This window comes from Octodon degus, unplaced genomic scaffold (assembly GCF_000260255.1).
Source record: "Octodon degus isolate 3935 unplaced genomic scaffold, OctDeg1.0 scaffold00042, whole genome shotgun sequence".
Taxonomy (NCBI): domain Eukaryota; kingdom Metazoa; phylum Chordata; class Mammalia; order Rodentia; family Octodontidae; genus Octodon; species Octodon degus.
The window spans coordinates 14,749,307-14,768,719 of NW_004524618.1; the positions used below are offsets into that span (position 1 = coordinate 14,749,307).

The 19,413-nt window shown below is 41.4% G+C and overlaps 1 protein-coding gene and 1 pseudogene across 1 annotated transcript in view; one reads left to right on the plus strand and one right to left on the minus strand.

Annotated features, from left to right (window-relative positions):
• Positions 1-16,332, plus strand: part of Tdrd1 (tudor domain containing 1) — a 58,264-nt gene extending 41,932 nt beyond the window's left edge. Inside the window, exons 17-26 of the mRNA XM_004631547.2 lie at positions 4,329-4,439; positions 5,344-5,514; positions 6,552-6,827; positions 7,693-7,812; positions 9,034-9,150; positions 12,512-12,679; positions 13,515-13,742; positions 14,331-14,377; positions 14,457-14,549; positions 16,300-16,332. Of these exons, the coding sequence (XP_004631604.1) occupies positions 4,329-4,439; positions 5,344-5,514; positions 6,552-6,827; positions 7,693-7,812; positions 9,034-9,150; positions 12,512-12,679; positions 13,515-13,742; positions 14,331-14,377; positions 14,457-14,549 (1,331 nt within the window). The 3' untranslated portion in view covers positions 16,300-16,332. The remainder of the gene's footprint in view (positions 1-4,328; positions 4,440-5,343; positions 5,515-6,551; positions 6,828-7,692; positions 7,813-9,033; positions 9,151-12,511; positions 12,680-13,514; positions 13,743-14,330; positions 14,378-14,456; positions 14,550-16,299) is intronic.
• Positions 2,843-3,088, minus strand: LOC101562986 (annotated as a pseudogene).
• Positions 16,333-19,413: the final 3,081 nt, after the last annotated feature.

Here is a 19,413-nt window from a genome sequence, read left to right on the forward strand (position 1 = left end):
GAAGTTCCGATTCCTCCAGATGGGTGTTGCTTGGATCTGGCTGCTGTGCTCCACTTCTTTCTGCTGCAGGCGTTAGAGTTGAACCCTTTGTGTCTCTCTGGGAAGATGTTCTGCTCCTGAATCAGCTGGGTGGGTCTTGTCTCTAGCTTCTTTGCAGGGAGTTCTGCTGAAGGGTTCCGTGCTGGGCCTGCAGCCTGGGTTGAATGAGAATCCACGGCCCCGGGTTGTCTCACTCGCGGGGCCTGTGCTCTGGGTCTGTTCAGGATCCCGCGGCCCGGGTCATCTCACTCACTCACCGGGCCTGCGCTCTGGGTCTGGGTCTGGGTCTGTTCAGGATCCCCCGGCCCCGGTCCTCTCACTCCCTTGCCGGACCTGCGCTCTGGGTCTGTTCAGGATCCCGTGGCCCCAGGTCATCTCACTCACTCGCCGCCAGCCTTCACTCCCCAATATATTTCTTTTTAAATTTTTTTTATTTATGTATTTGGCATAGGGTCTCAACTCAAACTCATAGTGATCCTCCTTTGAGCCTCCCCAGTGCTGGGATTACAGGCATGAGCCACTAGGCCCGGTCTCAGTGGCTGGCTCAGCGGGCCCAGGGGTGGGGCTGGCACAGCATGGGATATCAGGGGTAGCTCTCCAGTCCCTGTGCTTGCCTAAGCAGGCGCTTAGTGCGCTGAGTTATCTCATTAGCCATATTGCGTGCCAGTTTCTGAGTAATTATGACAGTTGTCAGTGTTGCTATATACCTCATAAACATTTGTATTCTTCTTTATTTGAGTTATTTTGATGAGTATCACTGATTCTCATTTTTCTAAAGCTTTTTCCTTCTGTCAAATGAGAACATAAAATAACCGAGTTCAGCATGGCTGTCCAGTTGCGACCTTTGTTATTCTTCATTTAAAGTCACCTAATGGGCAGGCCATTATTTCATGTAGGATAAAATTCATTTTTTAAAAATTTTCATTGATGGTTTTATAAGCATACAGTATTAAATTCAAAAGTTATGAAAGAGCAGGTAGTAAAAAATTTCCAGGGCCAGGGAGATAGCTCAGTAGAAGAGGCGCTTGCCTGGCCTGAGTTGAATGCCTGGTACCACAAAAAAAAGAAAGAAAATATCCCAGTTCCTATTCTCAATGTTCTAGTATCTTTTCAGAAAACTCTGTATATATGTTTGTGTGAATATATGAATTCCTTTTTTATGTGTCCATGAATGATTACTATAACTTTTATACTTCTCACTTTATTTGGATTATTAGTTAACATAGTGTTCTCTCCACTTTTTTAAAGAAAAGTTTCTTTAAAAATTTAGAATAATTTTAGACTTACAGAGGAGTTGCCAAAACAGTGTGGAGAGTTCCTCTGCAGTCAACATGTTACATATTCATAATACATTTACTATCAGTAGTAATAGTAGTATACTGTTAGCAGACTCCAGACTTTAATTTTGCTAGATTTTCCTTTAAAGTCCTTTTTCTGGGCTGGGGAGATGGCTCGGTAGAATAAGCGCTTGCCTGGCAAGTGCAAGGGCCTGAGTTCAAACCCCAGTTCTGCCCATGCAAAAAAGTCCTTTTTCTAGGGCCGGCGAGATAGCTCAGCAGACTAAGTGCCCACTTTGGCAAGCACAGGGACCAGGGTTCGATCCCCAGTCCTGCGTGCCATGCTAGCCCTGTCCCCGGGGCGCACTGAGCTGGTGACAGAGTTCAGGTGTGGCGGCACACATCTGTAATCCCAGTGCTGGGGAGGCTGAAAAAAGGAAGATCACTGTATTATTTGTTGAAACTGTACTTTCGATTTGATTTGAAACTGTCTCATTGCTATATGTTTATCAATAAAACTTTGAAAAGGAAAAAAAAAAGGAAGATCACTATAAGTCCAACTTGCATAGTGTGACCTTGTACCAAACACAAAATGGAAAGAAAAAAAAAAAAGCCCTTTTCCTGTTCTGGGATCAGAGTTGAGCACCACACTGCTGTTTAGGCTCCATTCGATTTTTGTGCTTACCTGGTTGGTGTCTTAGTTGCACTCTCGTCACTGAGACGCAATACCAGACACTGCATGTCGAGAGGAGGGAGGGCTCACTTTGGCTCACAGTGTGTAGACATTTCAGTCCATATTTGTCTGGCTCCAAGGCAGAGCGGCAGGGGGTGCAGGCAGCAGCATGCCTTTCTCCTTTGGCTTTCTAGTCCATGTAGGCTACAAGTCTGTTGGGTGGTCCAAGGCTGGGGCTTCTCTCTTCAGGAAGTCCATCTACACCCTTAGCAACTATGCTAAGCCAATCCATGATTAATCCACTATCGGGTGCCTATGACCAAGTCACCCCCCAAAGCCCCAACTATGGGTGCATGAGGTTTTGGGGCACCCAGATATGAGCCATAGCATCTGCTGTTCCATTGTGTGGATTTATTGACCAGGGTTTGAATAAAAGATTAGTGTTTCCAAATTTTCTTTTTTTTCTTAAGACAGTTATGTTTTTATTACATAACATTTGAATGTTTCCTGTGGGACTTGGTCATCATTTGCTTTTCCCTTTGACAGAATGTCAAATATCTATAGAAATGTCTAGGAATTATTTGTGAAACAAATATTCCCCTAACCTCTCCAAAAACGCTTCATTGCATACATATCCCAACCGGATTCCTGAGGAAAACAATAGGTTTTGTTTATTTTACAGTGCAATACATACAGTTCCTTTTGAGATGTAAAAAAGGGAAGACTTCTAAAACACGAGTCCCCTTCTGTTTGCAAAGTTTTATAAAAATACATTAAATCATGTTTGTTCTTTGACAACATTCCAGCTTATCAGAAAACCAAAACAGCAGTACGTAAATATGTGTAAACCCCCTTAATCTTGCAGCAGTATAATATCAACATTGTCATGAACACCTTGTAAAAGTAGCTCTCCTGAGTATGTGACAATCTTCCTTCATTTTGTTGCTTTGAGTGTTCCTTCCAGTGCTTCAAAGAGGTTGGCACACTTGTCATCTCGAAGAAGGATCCCAAACTTCATGCTGAACTTTCCATCAGCATTTTTTAAACCCAAGCGATGAATTTCCTCCACTAGGAGGTTAGCTTCGTGATCCACATTCATTATCACCTCTTGGCCTCCTTTTCCAGTCCCGTGGAGAACTCCCGAATTTTCATTACTCAACAGTCCTTATACTTGGATTTTACTCTGACTTTATAACCTGGGGATGAGTTCCTAAATTGTGATTTGTAGGTGAGAGAATGTGCTTGTGCCAGCATCCTTCCGGAGGCCGACCAAGCAGACCCCCAGCAAGAGGGCATGGGTGCGTTGCTCTGCACCGCTTCCAAAAGCATGCCTTCGTGCTTTTTTATTTGGGCTAATCTGAAGGACAAAATCTTTAACTCATCATAATTCTCACTTCTATGACTTGAGCCACTGTTAGTACTTAAGAGATATTGGCTAGTGTTTTATGTGCATGTTGACTCAAATCCCTTTAACTGGCATCTGAAAGCTCTGCGTGGCCTGTGTCTTTCCAAGCCCTGCTCCCTGTTCCTCTGCAGGAGCTTGCCTTTCTGCTTCTGTGTTTGCCCAGCTGTTGCCCACTAAGTAATTTTGGCTGCCTAATTCTGTAATTACGCAATGTGTTTCAGAGCCACTTCTTCCATTTGGAATACCCTCTTTTCTATCGGATGTATCACACTACAGATTCCTCTGTGAAACCTCCAGCAAGCAGAGCTGACAGGCATTCTGATATCACTGGCATCAGTTGGCTGTGCTAGCCATTGTAGTAATTATGTTTATCTCTCAGGATAGCTTTTATGTAACTGGAGTGTTCATGCGGTGTTTCTTGCCTGTCTGCAAAGCTTGCATTCTGGTATAATAATGGTAATGCCACATTATATATACGTGGCAACTAAAATCATTGATTATGGGTTTGTTGAGAGTATTAGCTAAATAAAAGCTTTAGGTCAAGAAAAGCATTTTTCTGTATTTCATATGTGTTTTGGTATGTATATGAGATTTTTGTAATCCAAATGTTTTTTGACTCTAAGGAAAATCTAGTATTTTGAATTTTTATTTTATTTTAGGGAAGGGTCTACAGGGTATTCAGGGTCTCACTACTACATCAGACTCATAGTGATCCACCTGTTTACAGCCTTCCAAGAGCTGGGATTATAGGTGCACGCCACAATGTCCAGTCTCAATTGCCATCTCAGAGTGCCCCGGGGGTGGGGCCAATACAGCCAGTCTGGGGATCAAAACCCGGGCCCCTGCGCCTCCTTGCAGGCACTTTAATCCGCTGAGCTATTTGGCCAGCCCTTTATTCTGAGTATTAAATCTTGTATATGTATTGTATTTTCAGCCTTGGAGAAGCTCAGTGATTTGAATAAATCATTAGCAGAGCATTGTCAACAGAAGCTACATAATGGCTTTAAGGCAGAAATAGGGCAACCTTGTTGTGCTTTTTTTGCAGGTAAGTTGCAGTTGATGTCATTGTGACATGAAAACCTTTTTGTTTCTTGACATTCTACCCTTATTTCCACCCAATATTTAAGCATGTAGTTTTCATAGCCAAGAGTAAATAAGATGTCATTCATTTTCTTTTTGAACGTCCAAATAGTACATTCTCATCTAAACTTTATTAACTTTATGTTGATGATTTCTTTCCAGAATTCTAAATTCTATTTCTGTAAACAAATTAGGTAATAGAAGAGCTGTTCACTTCAGGGTCTTTTTTTTTTTTTTCCTGATCACCCTGTATGTGTTAATTGTGAAAAGTATTTGCTCAGTTTGTGAGTGTCATTGAATGAGTTTTTCCTACAATTTAATTTTCATACTATTTTGCCAAATAACAAATCAGTCGAAACTATTAGTGGTTAAGTTGAGTGTAAGATTTTTTTGTGGTGGTTTTGCTTTGTTTTGTTTCTGGCTGAGGATCAAACAGACTTTTTCACATACGAGGCGAGCACTCTGCCTCTGAGCTACATCCTTGACCCTCAGATTACAGTGGTAGCTCAGCTCACAAAAACTTTTCTTTGCAAATAGTTTGATTCACAACCAAAGCATTTGGTGAGAATTTGTTTTTGTTTGCAAACTCTGCATGGGTGACAAACACTACCACAGCCATCTTTCCCACCCTAACACAATTGTTGCTATTTTTCCAAAGTCATGGAACAAATTAGGTTTGTGAATCAAGATACTGTGAAGATATTCAAAAAGTGAGATTTTAAAAAATCTTAACCTAGGCATTTTTGATTGAGAATGTAAAGAGAAAGTAACAAAATTTATTATCTACATTAAAGGTCACCCCAAGATAAAACTTTCAAATGTTAATACGAGGGGAATGTCCCATCTAACAATCTTTGTGTCAAATCTAGGTGATGGTAACTGGTATCGTGCTTTAGTCAAGGAAATCCTACCAAATGGAAATGTAAAAGTACATTTTGTGGATTACGGAAATGTTGAAGAAGTTACTACAGATGAACTCCGAATGATATCATCAAAATTTTTAAAATTTCCATTTCAAGGGATACAGTGCTGGTTAGTAGGTATGGTACAGAATAAAAGTTTTCTCAACTGCTTTTTTTTTACTATTTAGCACATATAAATTTAAGCATTAATATATATAATTTTAACATTTGAATAATACCCAGCATTCATGTCAGAGAAGGGAAGCAGCTGCTTTTCTCTATCGATGGGAATAAAAGATAGATGTATTGAAAGCATTTTGCAGAATTCTTTGAAAGCCTCAAATGGTCATACCTTCTAAATTAGCAGTTTTACTTCTAGTACTTTATCCCAAAGCAATCTGAGAATCACACAAAGTTCAGTGACAGTGGAGTTCATTACATTGTTTTTTTTTTTTTTTCCTTCCAGAACCAGGTATTGAACCCAGGCCCTTGTGCTTGCCAGGCAATTACTTATTCTACTGAGCTATCTCTTCAGCCCCTCATTACATTGTTAGCAACTGCAAAATGGCTAGGAATAAGGGTTAGTTAAGTGATGGCCCGTATTATGTATGGTACCTAGTCTGTCAGGAGTTGTGAGGATTAAATTAATGATTAGAAGAGGGTCTGGCACTCAGATTTCTACTTAGTACTTGGTACAGTGACCCTACCATGGAAATGATGTTAAGTAAATGCTAGTGATAGCAAGAGTTATTTGTGATTTAAGGGAAGAAGACAGGCTAGAAAAGAAAAGCACAGCGGCAGTGCAATGGAGACTGACTCTCGAGCCAGCTGTCCTGCCTACTGCCAGGGAGATGTTCAGGCAAGTTATTTAAACCTTCTCTGCTTTTGTATCTGGAAAAAAATGTACTCATTGTGACCTATTGGAAAAGTGCCAGGTAACTATATGTTACTGGGGAGAGTAAAGATCTGGAGCTTTCTAAACTATGAACATATTGGAGTGTATGTTATCTGTAATTCAGCCGTGGAGGATACAGATACATTGCAGAGGATGGTTAAAAATGATTCAGAAGTGGTGAACTGAAGGACAGACGTGCCCAAGACCCAGTCCTGGATACCGTAGAAGCAAAAGGTCAGCTTACGCCAATGCTGTTTTTGTTCCTGTTCTTATCTTACAGACATACAGCCTAGAAACAAATATTGGACTAAGGAAGCCATAGCAAGATTTCACATGTGTGTTACAGAAATAAAACTCCAAGCCAGAGTGGTTGAAATCACTGAAAAGGGAGTGGGCGTTGAACTCACTGACCTTTCCACCTCATACCCCAGAATAATTAGTGATGTTCTGATTAGTGAAAATCTGGTTTTAAAAGCTGGTTCACCATCTAAGGATTTGCCCAATAACAGACCTGTTAATAAACACGGTCATGAAATTGACACCCAGGGGCTTCAAGGTAACACTTTTAAATCACTTCTTGAATTTGTGTTAGCCTTTACTTCATACTGTATGAGAATTTTTCTATCCTAAATTAAACCATTTTCCTATAGATATTTGCTTTGTAGGAATAGATTAATAATGTATATTGAATCCAATATTTATTGAAGATTTCTTTGAACCAGCATTGTACTAGTTTTTTATTTAGCAAATAACATGCATTGTACAGATATATATCCCTTAAACTTTCAGTATTTCTTTTTTTTTTTTAAATTTTTTTTTATTTTTATTTTTATTTATTAGAGAGAGAGAGAGGGGGGGGGGGGGGAGAGAGGTGTGTGTGTGTGTGTGTGTGTGTGTGTGGCCAGCTCAGCCCACCAGGGGGCGGGGCTGGCTGGCATGTGGTGCTGGGGGATTGAACCGCGGTCCCTGATGCCTTGCCAAGCTTGTTCTAAGTAGGTGCTTTAGACCACTGAGCCATCTCTCTAGCCCCAAACTTTCAGTATTTCTGAAGAATTACACTAAATATATCCCAGAAATGCCCTGTAGAAGTATAATAGTTTTTTTTTTTTTTTGTCTGTTTGTTTTGTTGTGGAACTGGGAATTGAACTCGGGCCCTTGTGCTTTCCAGGCAAGCGCTTATTCTACTGAGCTATCTCCCCAGTCCTAGGAGTGTAATAGTTTAAGGATTCTCATAGACTGAACTTTTTTATCGTCCACATAATCCTCAAATTGAATATATTGTTTTGTGAAATACAGAGCTTTCATTTTGACAATTTGGAAATGTTGATATTTGAGGAACACATTGTGCATAAATATATTGCTTGGGAAGAAGAATAGATGTTATGTCTTTAATGCAAGAATTGTGTTTCATATGTCTTCAGCCTTCTCTTCAGCAGAGCAGTGGAAGACGATAGAACTGCCAGTTAATAAAACTGTGCGGGCAAGCATATTAGAAATCATAAGCCCTAACTTGTTTTATGCTATCCCAAATGACGTGCCAGGTAAGGAACAAACATCAGAACGCCTGTGGTCCTCTTTCAAACTGGGTACTGAAAGTGCTGACAGTGACAGAGATGAGGTGATGACTTTGGAGGACATAGCACTGCATGGTCACAGCCCTGCAAGCACATGTCGTTAAAACAATCCAGTGAGAACCTGAAGGGAATATCCTGCATCCAGCATCTGCTCAGTAGCCTGGTGTGAATAATCTGCAACTGTTTATGGCAAACCAATGTCCTTAATTACCATGTAATTCCTAATTCAACACATGGATTGTCTGTATTGAATTGCATTTACTATGCTAACCCTCACCATTTAAGAGAGTTTAAACTACTTTGAACTATTTCAGAGCTATTGAAAGACCTGTTAACCAGTTTATAATCATAGCTTTACTGTTTCTTCAAAATTTACAAGTGTTTTATGTTGTAAAAAGAAAGTAATGCATAAAGTTGATTTTTAATTTACCTTTTTCTTTCCTGGAAGTGTATAGTCAAAGAATCTCTTAAATATAGAAAAAAATTCTTTTTTTCTTTGTATCTTAACATAAATTAGGTACAAGTTGGTGATACCTATTTAAAGTAATTTGCAGTTCTTCAAAGCTAAAAAAAAATGAACCTTTGTTTGAAATTGCCAGATGTAGAATTTAGATGATAACCAATAACTGCTTTTAAATTTACCTCTAGTATTACCAGAACTCATATTTAATCTGTATAGTAAAAAAGCAGCAGTGTTCAGAATTATATGATGACTTAAGGTCTATTGATGTGAAAGCAATATTAGGATAATTTTACTAGGTACAACTCACTGAGAAGTATGCCAGACAATCACAAAAGTACAGCTTATTAAGTTTTCATAGAATGCACACCCCAGCATAACCAAGTAACTAAGAAGTTGGTCTGTCAGAAGATTCCTTCATGCCCTCTCAAAGTTTTCCACCCTTTCAGCAAAAAGTAGCCAAATAGTGCATATATTTGTTTTTAAAATACAATGTATATTGTCAATATAGAAAGGTGTTTTTTTTTTTTTTTTTTTTTTTTTTTTTTTTTTTTTTGAACTGGGGATTGAACTCAGGCTCTTGTGCTTGCCAGGCAAACGCTTATTCTACTGAGCCATCTCCCTGGCCCCTAGAAAAGGTTTTGAATGATTAGACTTGACAATATGTTGTATAGTGTTAATAGCAGTATTGGAATTTATTTACAAAAAGTTGTATCTATTTATTTTAGAAAATCAAGAAAAATTGTCTATATTGACAGCTGAATTGTTAGAATATTGCAGTGCTCAGAAAAGTCAACTCTCTTACAGACCAAGAATTGGAGAGGCCTGCTGTGCCAAATACACAAGTAAGCTTCTTTTGGGAAAGACAGTCAAGGGGAGATACTTTATCCATTCTCTTCTACATGACATTATTTAGATTTTTATTTTAGATGCATATTTCATTTGATTAGGTAGAAAAGTGAAGTTGTGGGTTTAAATCATATTTTAGGGTCATTGAGCTTTTCTGTTTGCATTGTTTGAGGACAAGGATATCACTAGATTTATACAAATCTACTAGTACTTACAGATAACGAGCTCCAGATAACCATATTTTGTGGTGGATCCGTAACATTAAATGATTTACAGTCCTAACATTTTTATAGAGCTGTGTACGTGAATATCTTGAACAAAAACCAAAGCCTGTAAGGACTGAGACATTAGCCAGGTGTGATGGCACGTGCCTGCAGTCCCTGCGCTCTGGAAAGCTGAGGGAGGATTATCCAAGTCTTGAGCAGTTTATTGACTTAGCAAGAACCTGCGTCAAAATTAGTAAATTAAAAAGGGCTAAGGTTATAGCTTAGTGCAAAGCCCTTGGGTTCAGTGCCCAGAACAGAAAGGAAGAAGGAAGGGTTGAAAGAAGGAACAAAACTTCCTTGGGGTTCATAGCCACTGGTTAGGCCATACTTTAACCATTCTCCTGTTTAATATTTTATGTTAATGCATTTCCTTCACTAATGCAAGTAATGCTTGTGGTGAGTATTCTGGTTTGTTTCTGAGACTGAGGTAAACTGGGGTTGTAGCCAGGTCCAGGCTTAGTGTTAACAGTGGAGTGCAGTTTGCAAGGCGCTCCACCACGACACCTGGGCAGATGAAGCTAGTGGCAAGATGGCAGCCAAGCAGGACTAGAGTTGGTGGCACTGGGATGGGGGACATGCACAGCACTGCTTCCAACCCATAGCCAGCTGGGTTACAGGAGTCCAACAGAGGTTTGGGCCTGCTTTTCTGAAGCAGAGCCTCCAGTCTTGGGCTTCTCGGGTCTTGAAACCACCATTCCAGATTCCAGCGCTCCCTCATAGGCGTTTTGTCAATGAGCAGCTGCCAACTTGTTCTTTTGGCGTGTGTGGGGCAGCTGTCCATGTTGCGCACCTCCCCCTCCATCTGGCTTATGTCACTCCCTAGTTTTAGTGTTCTTATCTGTGACAGTTGGATCTGTACTCCCTCTCATTTTCTTCTCAGTAGGTGTAGTGGTTTTCAGTTAGGTATGCACTGTTCAGCATTTTAAGAGGACTGTGTAAGCACCACTCAGAGCTGAGCCAGGTAGAATGCTGTGAATAACTTCTTTTTGACACTTTGTTGTTAGTGTTCTGTATTATTTCACTATCTCCAGTTCTCTGCATTAACATGAATGTCCTCCGAGAACTTTTTGCGTAATCATACAGGAAGCATCTTGAGCCTTCTGCCCTGGTCTTATCCAGGCCTTTGCTCTCTAGACACGGACTCCCATCCTCCACCTTTAAGCTGGAGGTGGTTTCAGCACTGTCCGCCTCTATTGGCTGACTTTCTCATTCTCAACCTAGTTAGCCAGATTTCTCCTTTCCTCATCTCTTCTTTCATTTTCCTTTTTTCTTTCCTCTAGTATTTATTCTGTTCTCTAGAAACTGAGAAAAGGTTCACGTGAAGATAAGTTTTCCATTATTATCTCTGTTTTAAAAACCCTTTATTTTACCCTAATAGTCATTGATAGTTTGCATAGATATAGAAGCTTAGGTTGGGGGCCAGGGAGATAGCTCAGTGAAGTAAGTGTTTGCCTGGCAAGCACAAGGTCCTGAATTTGATCCCTGGTACCACCAAAAAAAAAAAAAAAAAAAAAGCTAAGGTTGGAAGTCATTTTCCGCATGTGTATGTGTGTGTGTGTGTGTGTGTGTGTGTGTGTGTGTGTGTGACACTATCCAGCTCAAACTCGTAGTGATCCTCCTGTTTTCAGCCTTTCCAGCACTGGGATTACAGGCATGTGTCACCACGCCCGGATTCCCTTAAAATTTTGAAGGTACTGTCTTTGTTGTGTTTTAGCTATTGATGTTCTGGTCAGGAGGTAGACGTTGTTCCAGATTCTCCAAATTTTGGACAGACATTTGTCTTTTCTGAGGCCTTTAGTGTCTTCATTCCGTGTTTGAAGTTTACAGTATAACTTAGTGTGGGACTGTCTCATCACTGTGCTGATACTACATAAGAGGATCATGAAGTCTGTAATTTTCCAGAATTTCACTTCTTTTCTGTTTTGGTGCCTCTAAGTCTTCTAGTGTCTAACTTTTACCATTCTACTAAATTTCACTGTTTAAAAATTTTCTTTATCAAGGTGATTTTTCAGTTCTATCTTCATCCTTTCTCAGAAATTTTCATTTCCAATACTGTATTTCTTATAGTAGGTTTTTCCCCCAGGGGGATACATGTATATGTGTTCTAATACTATCTTGTTCTTATTTCAAGAATGTAATATTCTCCAAGGTACTCACTGTTATTTTCTGTCTTCTAATTTATCACTGTTTCCCCAGGTCCTATTGGTTTTCGTCTCCTCTGGCACATTAGAGGCTTTTCTCAGATACCTGGTGATCCTTTGTTGCTCACCAGTATAAGATGGGGCACCAAGCAGTTAGAAGTATCTTCATGTGCGGCAGGGCTTGACCCCCGTGACCTGTGCAGGGTGCTGTGGTGCTGCCGGCTCTGGCTCGCTGGGCACTAGCAGTGTGGACCTGCTCAAGTGCTCTCACCCAGGAGGGTTGTCTCCTGCCTGCCATGCTCAGCTTGCTTGACTGTGTTCTTGATGAACCTTGTGCCTCTGCTCGGCCTCATGTTCCCTAGTCCAGTCTGCCTAGAAAATGGATAGCTGCCTGCAAGGGAAGGCATGTGTTAGGCTGCACTGAAATACGCTGCACATGCAGCTCACCGTGCTCTTTAGCAACTTCAAAAGTAGGTGTTATATGTAAATATATTTATGAGCTAAAGTCTACTCTAATACCTTGGGAAGCTTCTAATGTCTTGGAAAGTAACTCTGCTTCCTCAGCCCAATTCTTCCAGTTCCATCTTTCCCCCTGCTTTAGAATGAGGAACACCAAGTGCTGAGCCTTGGGGGCTGGGGCTCGGGATGGAAGCTGTGGTGCTGCTCGGCGTCCCTGCTGCCAGCTTTGGTTGTGGGAGATCATTTCCGTTCATGCAAGTGTTTGCCAGCTTTCCAATATTACGTGGGCTTTTCTCTTGGTAGTTGTCTTTGTTTTTGTTTTGTTTTGAAGTCCTGTTAACTGTCTTTTTAGTAAAAAACAGAGGTAAATCTAGACTCTTAACTAGAATTTTTGGCATGAATTGAAGTGACATAAATGTAGCTTTTGAGTAAACGTCTTAAGGTCTGGGTTCAACAGTAACTTCTTAGCTAAGATTCTGTTCTGTTTTCAGGTGATGATTTCTGGTACCGGGCGGTCGTTCTGGAGGCATCAGATTCTGATGTGAAAGTGCTCTACGCTGACTACGGGAACATTGAAACGCTGCCTCTTTCCAGAGTGCAGCCAATTGCTGTGAGCCACCTGGAACTCCCTTTCCAAGTTATCAAATGTTCATTTGAAGGTAGACAGTTGAGTCACTTTCCAATTTGTATGTCTGGTGGGATTTTCTTCGTTTTGTTTCATAGCTCGGAGTCTGAATCAAATGTGTATTTCTAGTACCTCCTCAGATTTCTAATGTCAAACAGTTTTCAAAGACATTTCCTATCCTTTATTTTTTAACTCACAAAAAAAACTGTAAGTACTAAAATCTGTGTTTCTTTTACAGCATATTTTCAGAGCACCAAGGTTTAGAGTGTCTTTTTCATTGTGCTGCAAAGGTGCAGTAGCCTGGCAGGAGCAGGGTGGTATCATGGGTGGGTCTGACCTTTCATCCCGGTCCTGCTCCTCCTTAGCCCTAGGTTTCTTTAAGGGCCAACAGCATTTGCATGATACCGTTTGTGGCTTTTTTTTTTTTTTTTTTTTTTTGTTATTACATTTGCTGCATTCTAGCCCCAGCTGGAATTTGAATAAATAGCAGTGCTTGCAGAGCATTTCCATGGGTGCTCCTGAGCTCCTGCTCCGTGGCCCTCTGAGCTGGTATCTCACTAATTCTCATAGTCTGCTTTGTGTTTGACTCAGAGTCAGAAGACTATTGCCTGCTTATCCGTCAGATCACTGGGCGCAGGCCCTTTATCTGTTTGTTGTCTATGCCTGGCTTAGTGCTTGAAGTCTTGTAGGTCATCAATAAACGTTCAATGTATAAATTTGATTTTCGGTGTAACAGCAGGAGCACATCGAAGCATATCAAAATCCAGCTAGTCAGTAAGCCTTATGCTTATTAACCTTAGGTAATTTGTCTAAATATGTCTGTTTTTAAGAGATTCAAAAACTAACCTAAGTCTTCAATTTTTTTCTAGGGCTGGTGGAATTGAATGGAAGCTCTTCTCAGTTAATAATAGAGCTACTAAAAAATTTCATGTTGAGCCAAAATGTAATGCTTTCTGTGAAAAAAATTAGTAAGAACGTTCACACAGTGTCCGTTGAGAAGTGTTGCGAGCATGCTGCTGTCCGTGTGACCAGTCAGCTGGTGACCTGCGATCTGGCAAGGAGCACCACAGCCAGCACTCAGAACGCGCTGCACAAAGGTGTTTTTCCAAATGGTTGATGGCAGATGTGGATTCACAGATAGCAAAGACGGTCCTTTTAATTAACCAGATCTGTCCTCTCCGCGTGGCCGTCCTCCCCCGCTTCCCTTCCTCTACATCCGTGGCAGGGCTCTAAGGCCTGTCACCATCTGAGGGGGCCGTGTTGAGGCAGTGTCTTCTGTTTGAGGTCCCTGGTCAGACAGCAGCCTTGTGGTGAGCCTCAGAGGTGTCAGGCGTCCTGCCTGCCCCCTGCCCCCACTTCACTTCTGATTCTGATAGGAGGAGAGCTGATAGTTCTGAGATTGGGTTTCTCTGGAATTTCATAAGATAGGTATTTGGCAGACCCATTCTCACCAAAAAGAAGTCCCATATATGATGGAAAATCCCTTGGACTGTGAGTGCTAATTTGTAAAAATTCAGATCACTGTAGGAGACAGGTAAAGTCCAAGTGAGTGGATCGTGTTCTTTGTAGTTGGAACCCAGGCAAGGGGACAGATGCATACATACTTGTTCAGGTTTGATTTCTTTTGGCTGAAGAGACATATGTTGGATATGTTTCTTACTTGATTGTTTTGCATTTGCTTTTAGAAAAGACACACAGGATGAATTGCTGCTGCACGGAGTTACAGGGACAAGTGAGTAAATTTTCCTTTAAGTAGACTTACACTCCTAATATTTTCAGAAACTAAATTGTACTGTTTTTTTCACTCATAGGTTAAAAAACATGAGCAGATTCTGTTCTTCCTCTTGAACAATCCAACCAACCAAAACAAATTTATTGAAATGAAAAAACTGCTAAAAAGTTAAGTAAGTCATGTTTGGCATTTTTGCCCCGTGCTGGTGCAGCGTCTCCAGGCCTGCTGTCAGGGCAGAGCTGGGCAGTGAGGCCTGCTGTCAGGGCAGAGCTGGGCAGTGAGGCCTGCTGTCAGGGCAGAGCTGGGGGAGCGAGGCCTGCTGTCAGGGCGGAGCTGGGGGAGCGAGGCCTGCTGGAAGGTGCTTTATTCTGTGCTGTCGCGATCTGAGTTTGGCTGCTACGTGAATGCCACCTTCAGGCTTCAACCTGGTAGTTGGCTTGTGGTCTCCTAGTGAGCCTGAACCCAGGTTATTGAGGTTGCCAGTGTCTTTCCTTACCACTGCAAACATGTTTTACATTTTTTGTGAAGAGAACCTGAAGGGCATTGAATAGAAAATGCTGCACTGATAGCAGATTTCATTGCAAAATGAACCCTTACCCCTTCTTCAGGATGTGGTAACTCCGTGTCCAGAGAATGGATTTGGCGATTCTAAGCCCACGGTTACCCTCTTTTAAAGCCCTGCTATTCATTGTCCTGAGATGGCTCTCAGAAGTTACCTGTGAACAGTATGCAATTAGGGTGTCCAATAAAGATGGAAGTTATCTTATAATTTGAGTTTCATATACTTTGAGCCAAAAGCAGAGAAGCTTTGATTATTTCAGGTGTGTGGTTTTGTTGGCCCAAGTGCAGTTTGTATGAGATAGTTGGGAGATCATTCAAGAAGCCAGGTTGTTCTCTATTGTACTCCTACTGGCAAGGCAAATCTGAAATAGGAACCAGTGGAGATAAAGCATTTTTTTTTTTTCTTTTTTTTGGTGGAACTGGGGATTGAACTCAGGCCCTTATGCTTGCCAGGGGAAGCACTTATTTCACTGAGCCACCTCCCCGGCCCCCAAGCATTTTCTATGTAATCTATGAAGTTTGCTTTTAAGAAGCATTGTTCAACTCTGTGCACAGTGTCATTCATGCAGGATCAAGGGTTTTCTCATGATTTCTCTTATAAATGCTATTTCTAGTAAGTCCTAATTTCTGAGTTGCAAGTACAACATTCTACCGTTCTAATACGCAGTTTTAGTGCTGACTGCTGTCTTGTGTGCTTGAGTTTGATATCTTAAATTTAATGCTGCTTTTAATTTCATAGATTAACATGCAGTGACATGACTTCTGGAATCATCCATCATATTTTTAGTCAAGTTGGTTAAAGTGTGTATGTCTTTGTTGTTTTATCTGTGTAATAGGCTTTGCCACGAGAATATAAAGTGCTTACACATAATGTAAGATAAAACCTCTGTTTTCTGTTGTTGCTAGATAGCTTGGGGACAGAGCTTAGTAGCTCTAAAAATCCTAGATTTAAAGCACAAATTGCCTTTCCCTCTACTGTGAGAATCGGTATATATCTTGTCCACGTTTAATACAGTGCAGTACGCTGTGCTTAGGCCGTGTCTTGTGTACAGAGCAGTGTTGCACCAAGTCACCTTCACAGTGCCCTGAAAGAGAAGGCAGACCTTATAGACAGGACAGCTACTTTAACATGCAAGGGAGTGTCAAATAGTCTTACCTGAAGGAGAGTATCAACAACTGTATTTTATATTTGTAAAGGGTGGTGTAAATAGCTTTAATTAACATAAGCACTTACATGGTTGACGTGAATATAATTTCAGTTAAAAGTGGTCATTTTGTGTGCTTGTATTTACACTAGAAATTAAGATCCACAGGGGTCAGTCTTTCTACATGGCATAACGATGGTTTATTTTCTCTTTCAGGAACAGTGCCTTTTGGAATTAAACCCTGCAGAGGAAGGAAACAACACAGGGTAGACAAGAGAAAAAGTAATACATCTTGTTTAGTTTTTGTTTTAGCTTTTTGAAATCTTCATCTCCTTTTTCTTTAATGATCTTTTCATGCCTTCATTTTTCCTTGCTTGCTTTTTATAAAGTTTGGGGCTTTTTCCTCCATAAATTTTTCCCACCAGATAAATAAATTTGACAGAAAAGATCTATACTAAATTCATGGGAATGTCTGAAAGGAAGAGAGGCTTTCCCCTGTCTGTGTAGCTTGTTACTTTTGCCATGGAGGAATTTTATGGCATTGGACATGCCAGGCAAGTGCTCTACCACTGAGTTACTCCCTAGCTGTGGGATGCTTTATTACTTGAAAGTATTGAAGAAAATACAGTTCCATGTTACTACTGGATAAGTTGGTGGATATACAAGTTGTATTATTTTTTCTGTAGTTTATTTTCTAATAGATAGTCGCTGTGCTCCTTGGCATCATTGTCCATGTAATAAATGCTCCTTGCGTTTTCCCTCCTTCACCGTTGCTCTGCTCCTGTGCATGCTGAGTCTTCAGCTGCTTTCTCCACTCTTGAGTGGATGGAGTTATTTTTTATTTTATTCTTTTGACTTGGGCCCAGAGTGTCCTCGACATCCGGGCCAGTTCCTGGGAAAGGACTTTGTCTTTCTGTTCTTGTCATCCATGGCCTTCCAAATTTGTAGCCAATTAGATTTTTACTGTAGAAAGAATTCGTTTTCTCCTTGGGCATGATGGTGCATGCCTGTAATCCCAGCTCCTGGGAAGGATGGGACAGGAGGGTCCCATGTTTGAGCCCAGCCTCGACAACTTAATGATATCCTGTCTCAAAAAGGTTAGGGGGCTGGCAGTGGGGGGGCACAGGGACGTCGCTCAGTGGCAGAGCACCTGGGCGCTGCAGCATAAATGCAGGGCTGTGTATTTGTCTTGAATCACATAATCTTCCGTTCTCCTAAACTCACATGTGCAGAATTATGGGCCAGCTGGAAACTTTCCTGCCAGCCCCATAGCTTCCATTTGAGGCTTAAATCTTCCATGATTTAAATCAGACTGTGACAATGTAGGGTGTTGTCACCAACGTGGAGCAGATCTTAAACGACTGGTATGATTTTGTTGTTGTTTTGCTTTTACTGGTAATGTATGTCACCTATTCTGTTAGGCAATTTTTCTGTGTGTAAAAGATTGTTCAAAAACTCATGTGGTTTCTATTTAGATAAAAAATTATGCTGCTTTGTCCAATAAAGTCCTTTCACTTGTCACCTGTTTTTCTCTTTGTACTTACTGCTGCTGTTTTGCAGGTTTCCTGTCCTGGCATACACTGGAGCCCTAGAGAGTTTGTTCATGTGGTCTGCTCCATTCCTACTGGGATGGAAATGCAGATGACAGCTATGGAATCACAGAATTGGCCTCCTTATTAAGGAAAAGTAGGGAAACTAGTCAAGTAACATAAAAAAAAATCATGAGATATAGTCCATTTCAAATTCCAGTGTTGTATCATTTGTCCCTGGAAATTTGAATATAAAACAATTTAATGGAATTTTATAATATGTGGTGATTCAGCTATTTATATTGTTTCCCAGAAGGGATAAATATCACTTACTGTACTAGTCTGACGGCAAGAGGTGTGGGTTGAGAGTCTCCTGGATTCATTTGACACACTAGTCTTCCGTTTCTTTATTCTGCATCAGTTTCAGGTGCGTCCTATTTTGTCAGTCATATGTGTTGTTCAGCAGGTACTTACTGAACTTCAGCTATGACCCTGCCATGGTGCATGCGGATTTCGCGTTTACTATTCCGTGCGTGGCTGTGTTCACAAGCTGCCATCCTTAGGTTTTCGTAAATACCTAGTGTGGCCACGCTCACTGATGAGCACGTTAGAGCGCAGACTATATAACCAAAGTGCATTTCAGGACAGAGGCCTGGAAGTTGATTTTGTGTGTGTGTTTGGTACCCGAACTGAACACAGGTACTTGTGCTTGCCAAGCCGGTGCTTGTGCCAGCTGAACTGTTGCCCTGACAGAGGCCTGGTAAGTACTGGGGTAAATCATACCTCGTTCACCAGAGAAGAGATTTCTGTTGTATGGATTAAGCCAAACTCAGGGGCCTGAAGTTGCCATCTTTTAACAAGCTCAAAATTATTTTTTTCTTTTTTTTTTTTTTTTTTGGTGGAACCGGGGATTGAACTCAGGCCCTTGCGCTTGCCAGGGAAGTGCATATTCCACTGAGCCATCTCCCCCGCCCCCAAAATTATTAACAAAGGCAATTAATATTCTGAAATGGGACTCTCTTGCCTAGTGAATGTTCCAGAAACAGACCCACGAGGATCCTTACCACCAGTACCCTACACTGCCAACTTCCCAGAGGACCAAGAGGCTGCCTACCAACAGCAGTCAGCCTTTGCTTTGCACAGTGGCAGTATCACAGCCAATAAGGTTTATCCTACGTGCGATTAGTGCTGATTACTAGCAGTCAGGCATGATTAGTGTTTGCAGTGGGCTTGGTAGAGCACAGCTGCATGAATTAGCAGAAGAGGCCACCCAGGCATGTAGGGGATTCCGTAGCCCGACTGTGCCCAAGCAGTTCTTACCATGCATGTGAGGGGAATTCTCAGGGATGATTTTCGTTTTTCCAGATAGGCAGAATGGGAAGGCAGCCTGTGGTTCCCCACGTGCAGAAGACAGTGGTGGAGTGCTTGTGCTTGCTAGGGCACGTGGTTAGCGCTCAGCTTACTGCTCACCCCCCCCCCCCGAGCTGCGGAAGGCGTACCTACTGCCTTACTCTTCTCTTGTCACTGAGACAAAATGCCCAACCCAAAATTAAAAGAAGAAAGGGTTACTTAATTCACAGTTTGTAGAGGTTTGAGTCCATATCAGCTGGCTCCAAGGCAGGGTGATGTGACACAGGGACAACTGTTCATGGTGGCAGAAGACAGGAAAAGCAAGAGCAAAAGGGGAAAACAAGCCTTTGTCCCTTGTATCCAGATTGCTGGCATCCGAGTGGTGCAGTCCAGTTAGTGGGGTGATCTAGCAGTCACCAAGCCTTAATCCCAGCATCCTTAATCCCAGCAC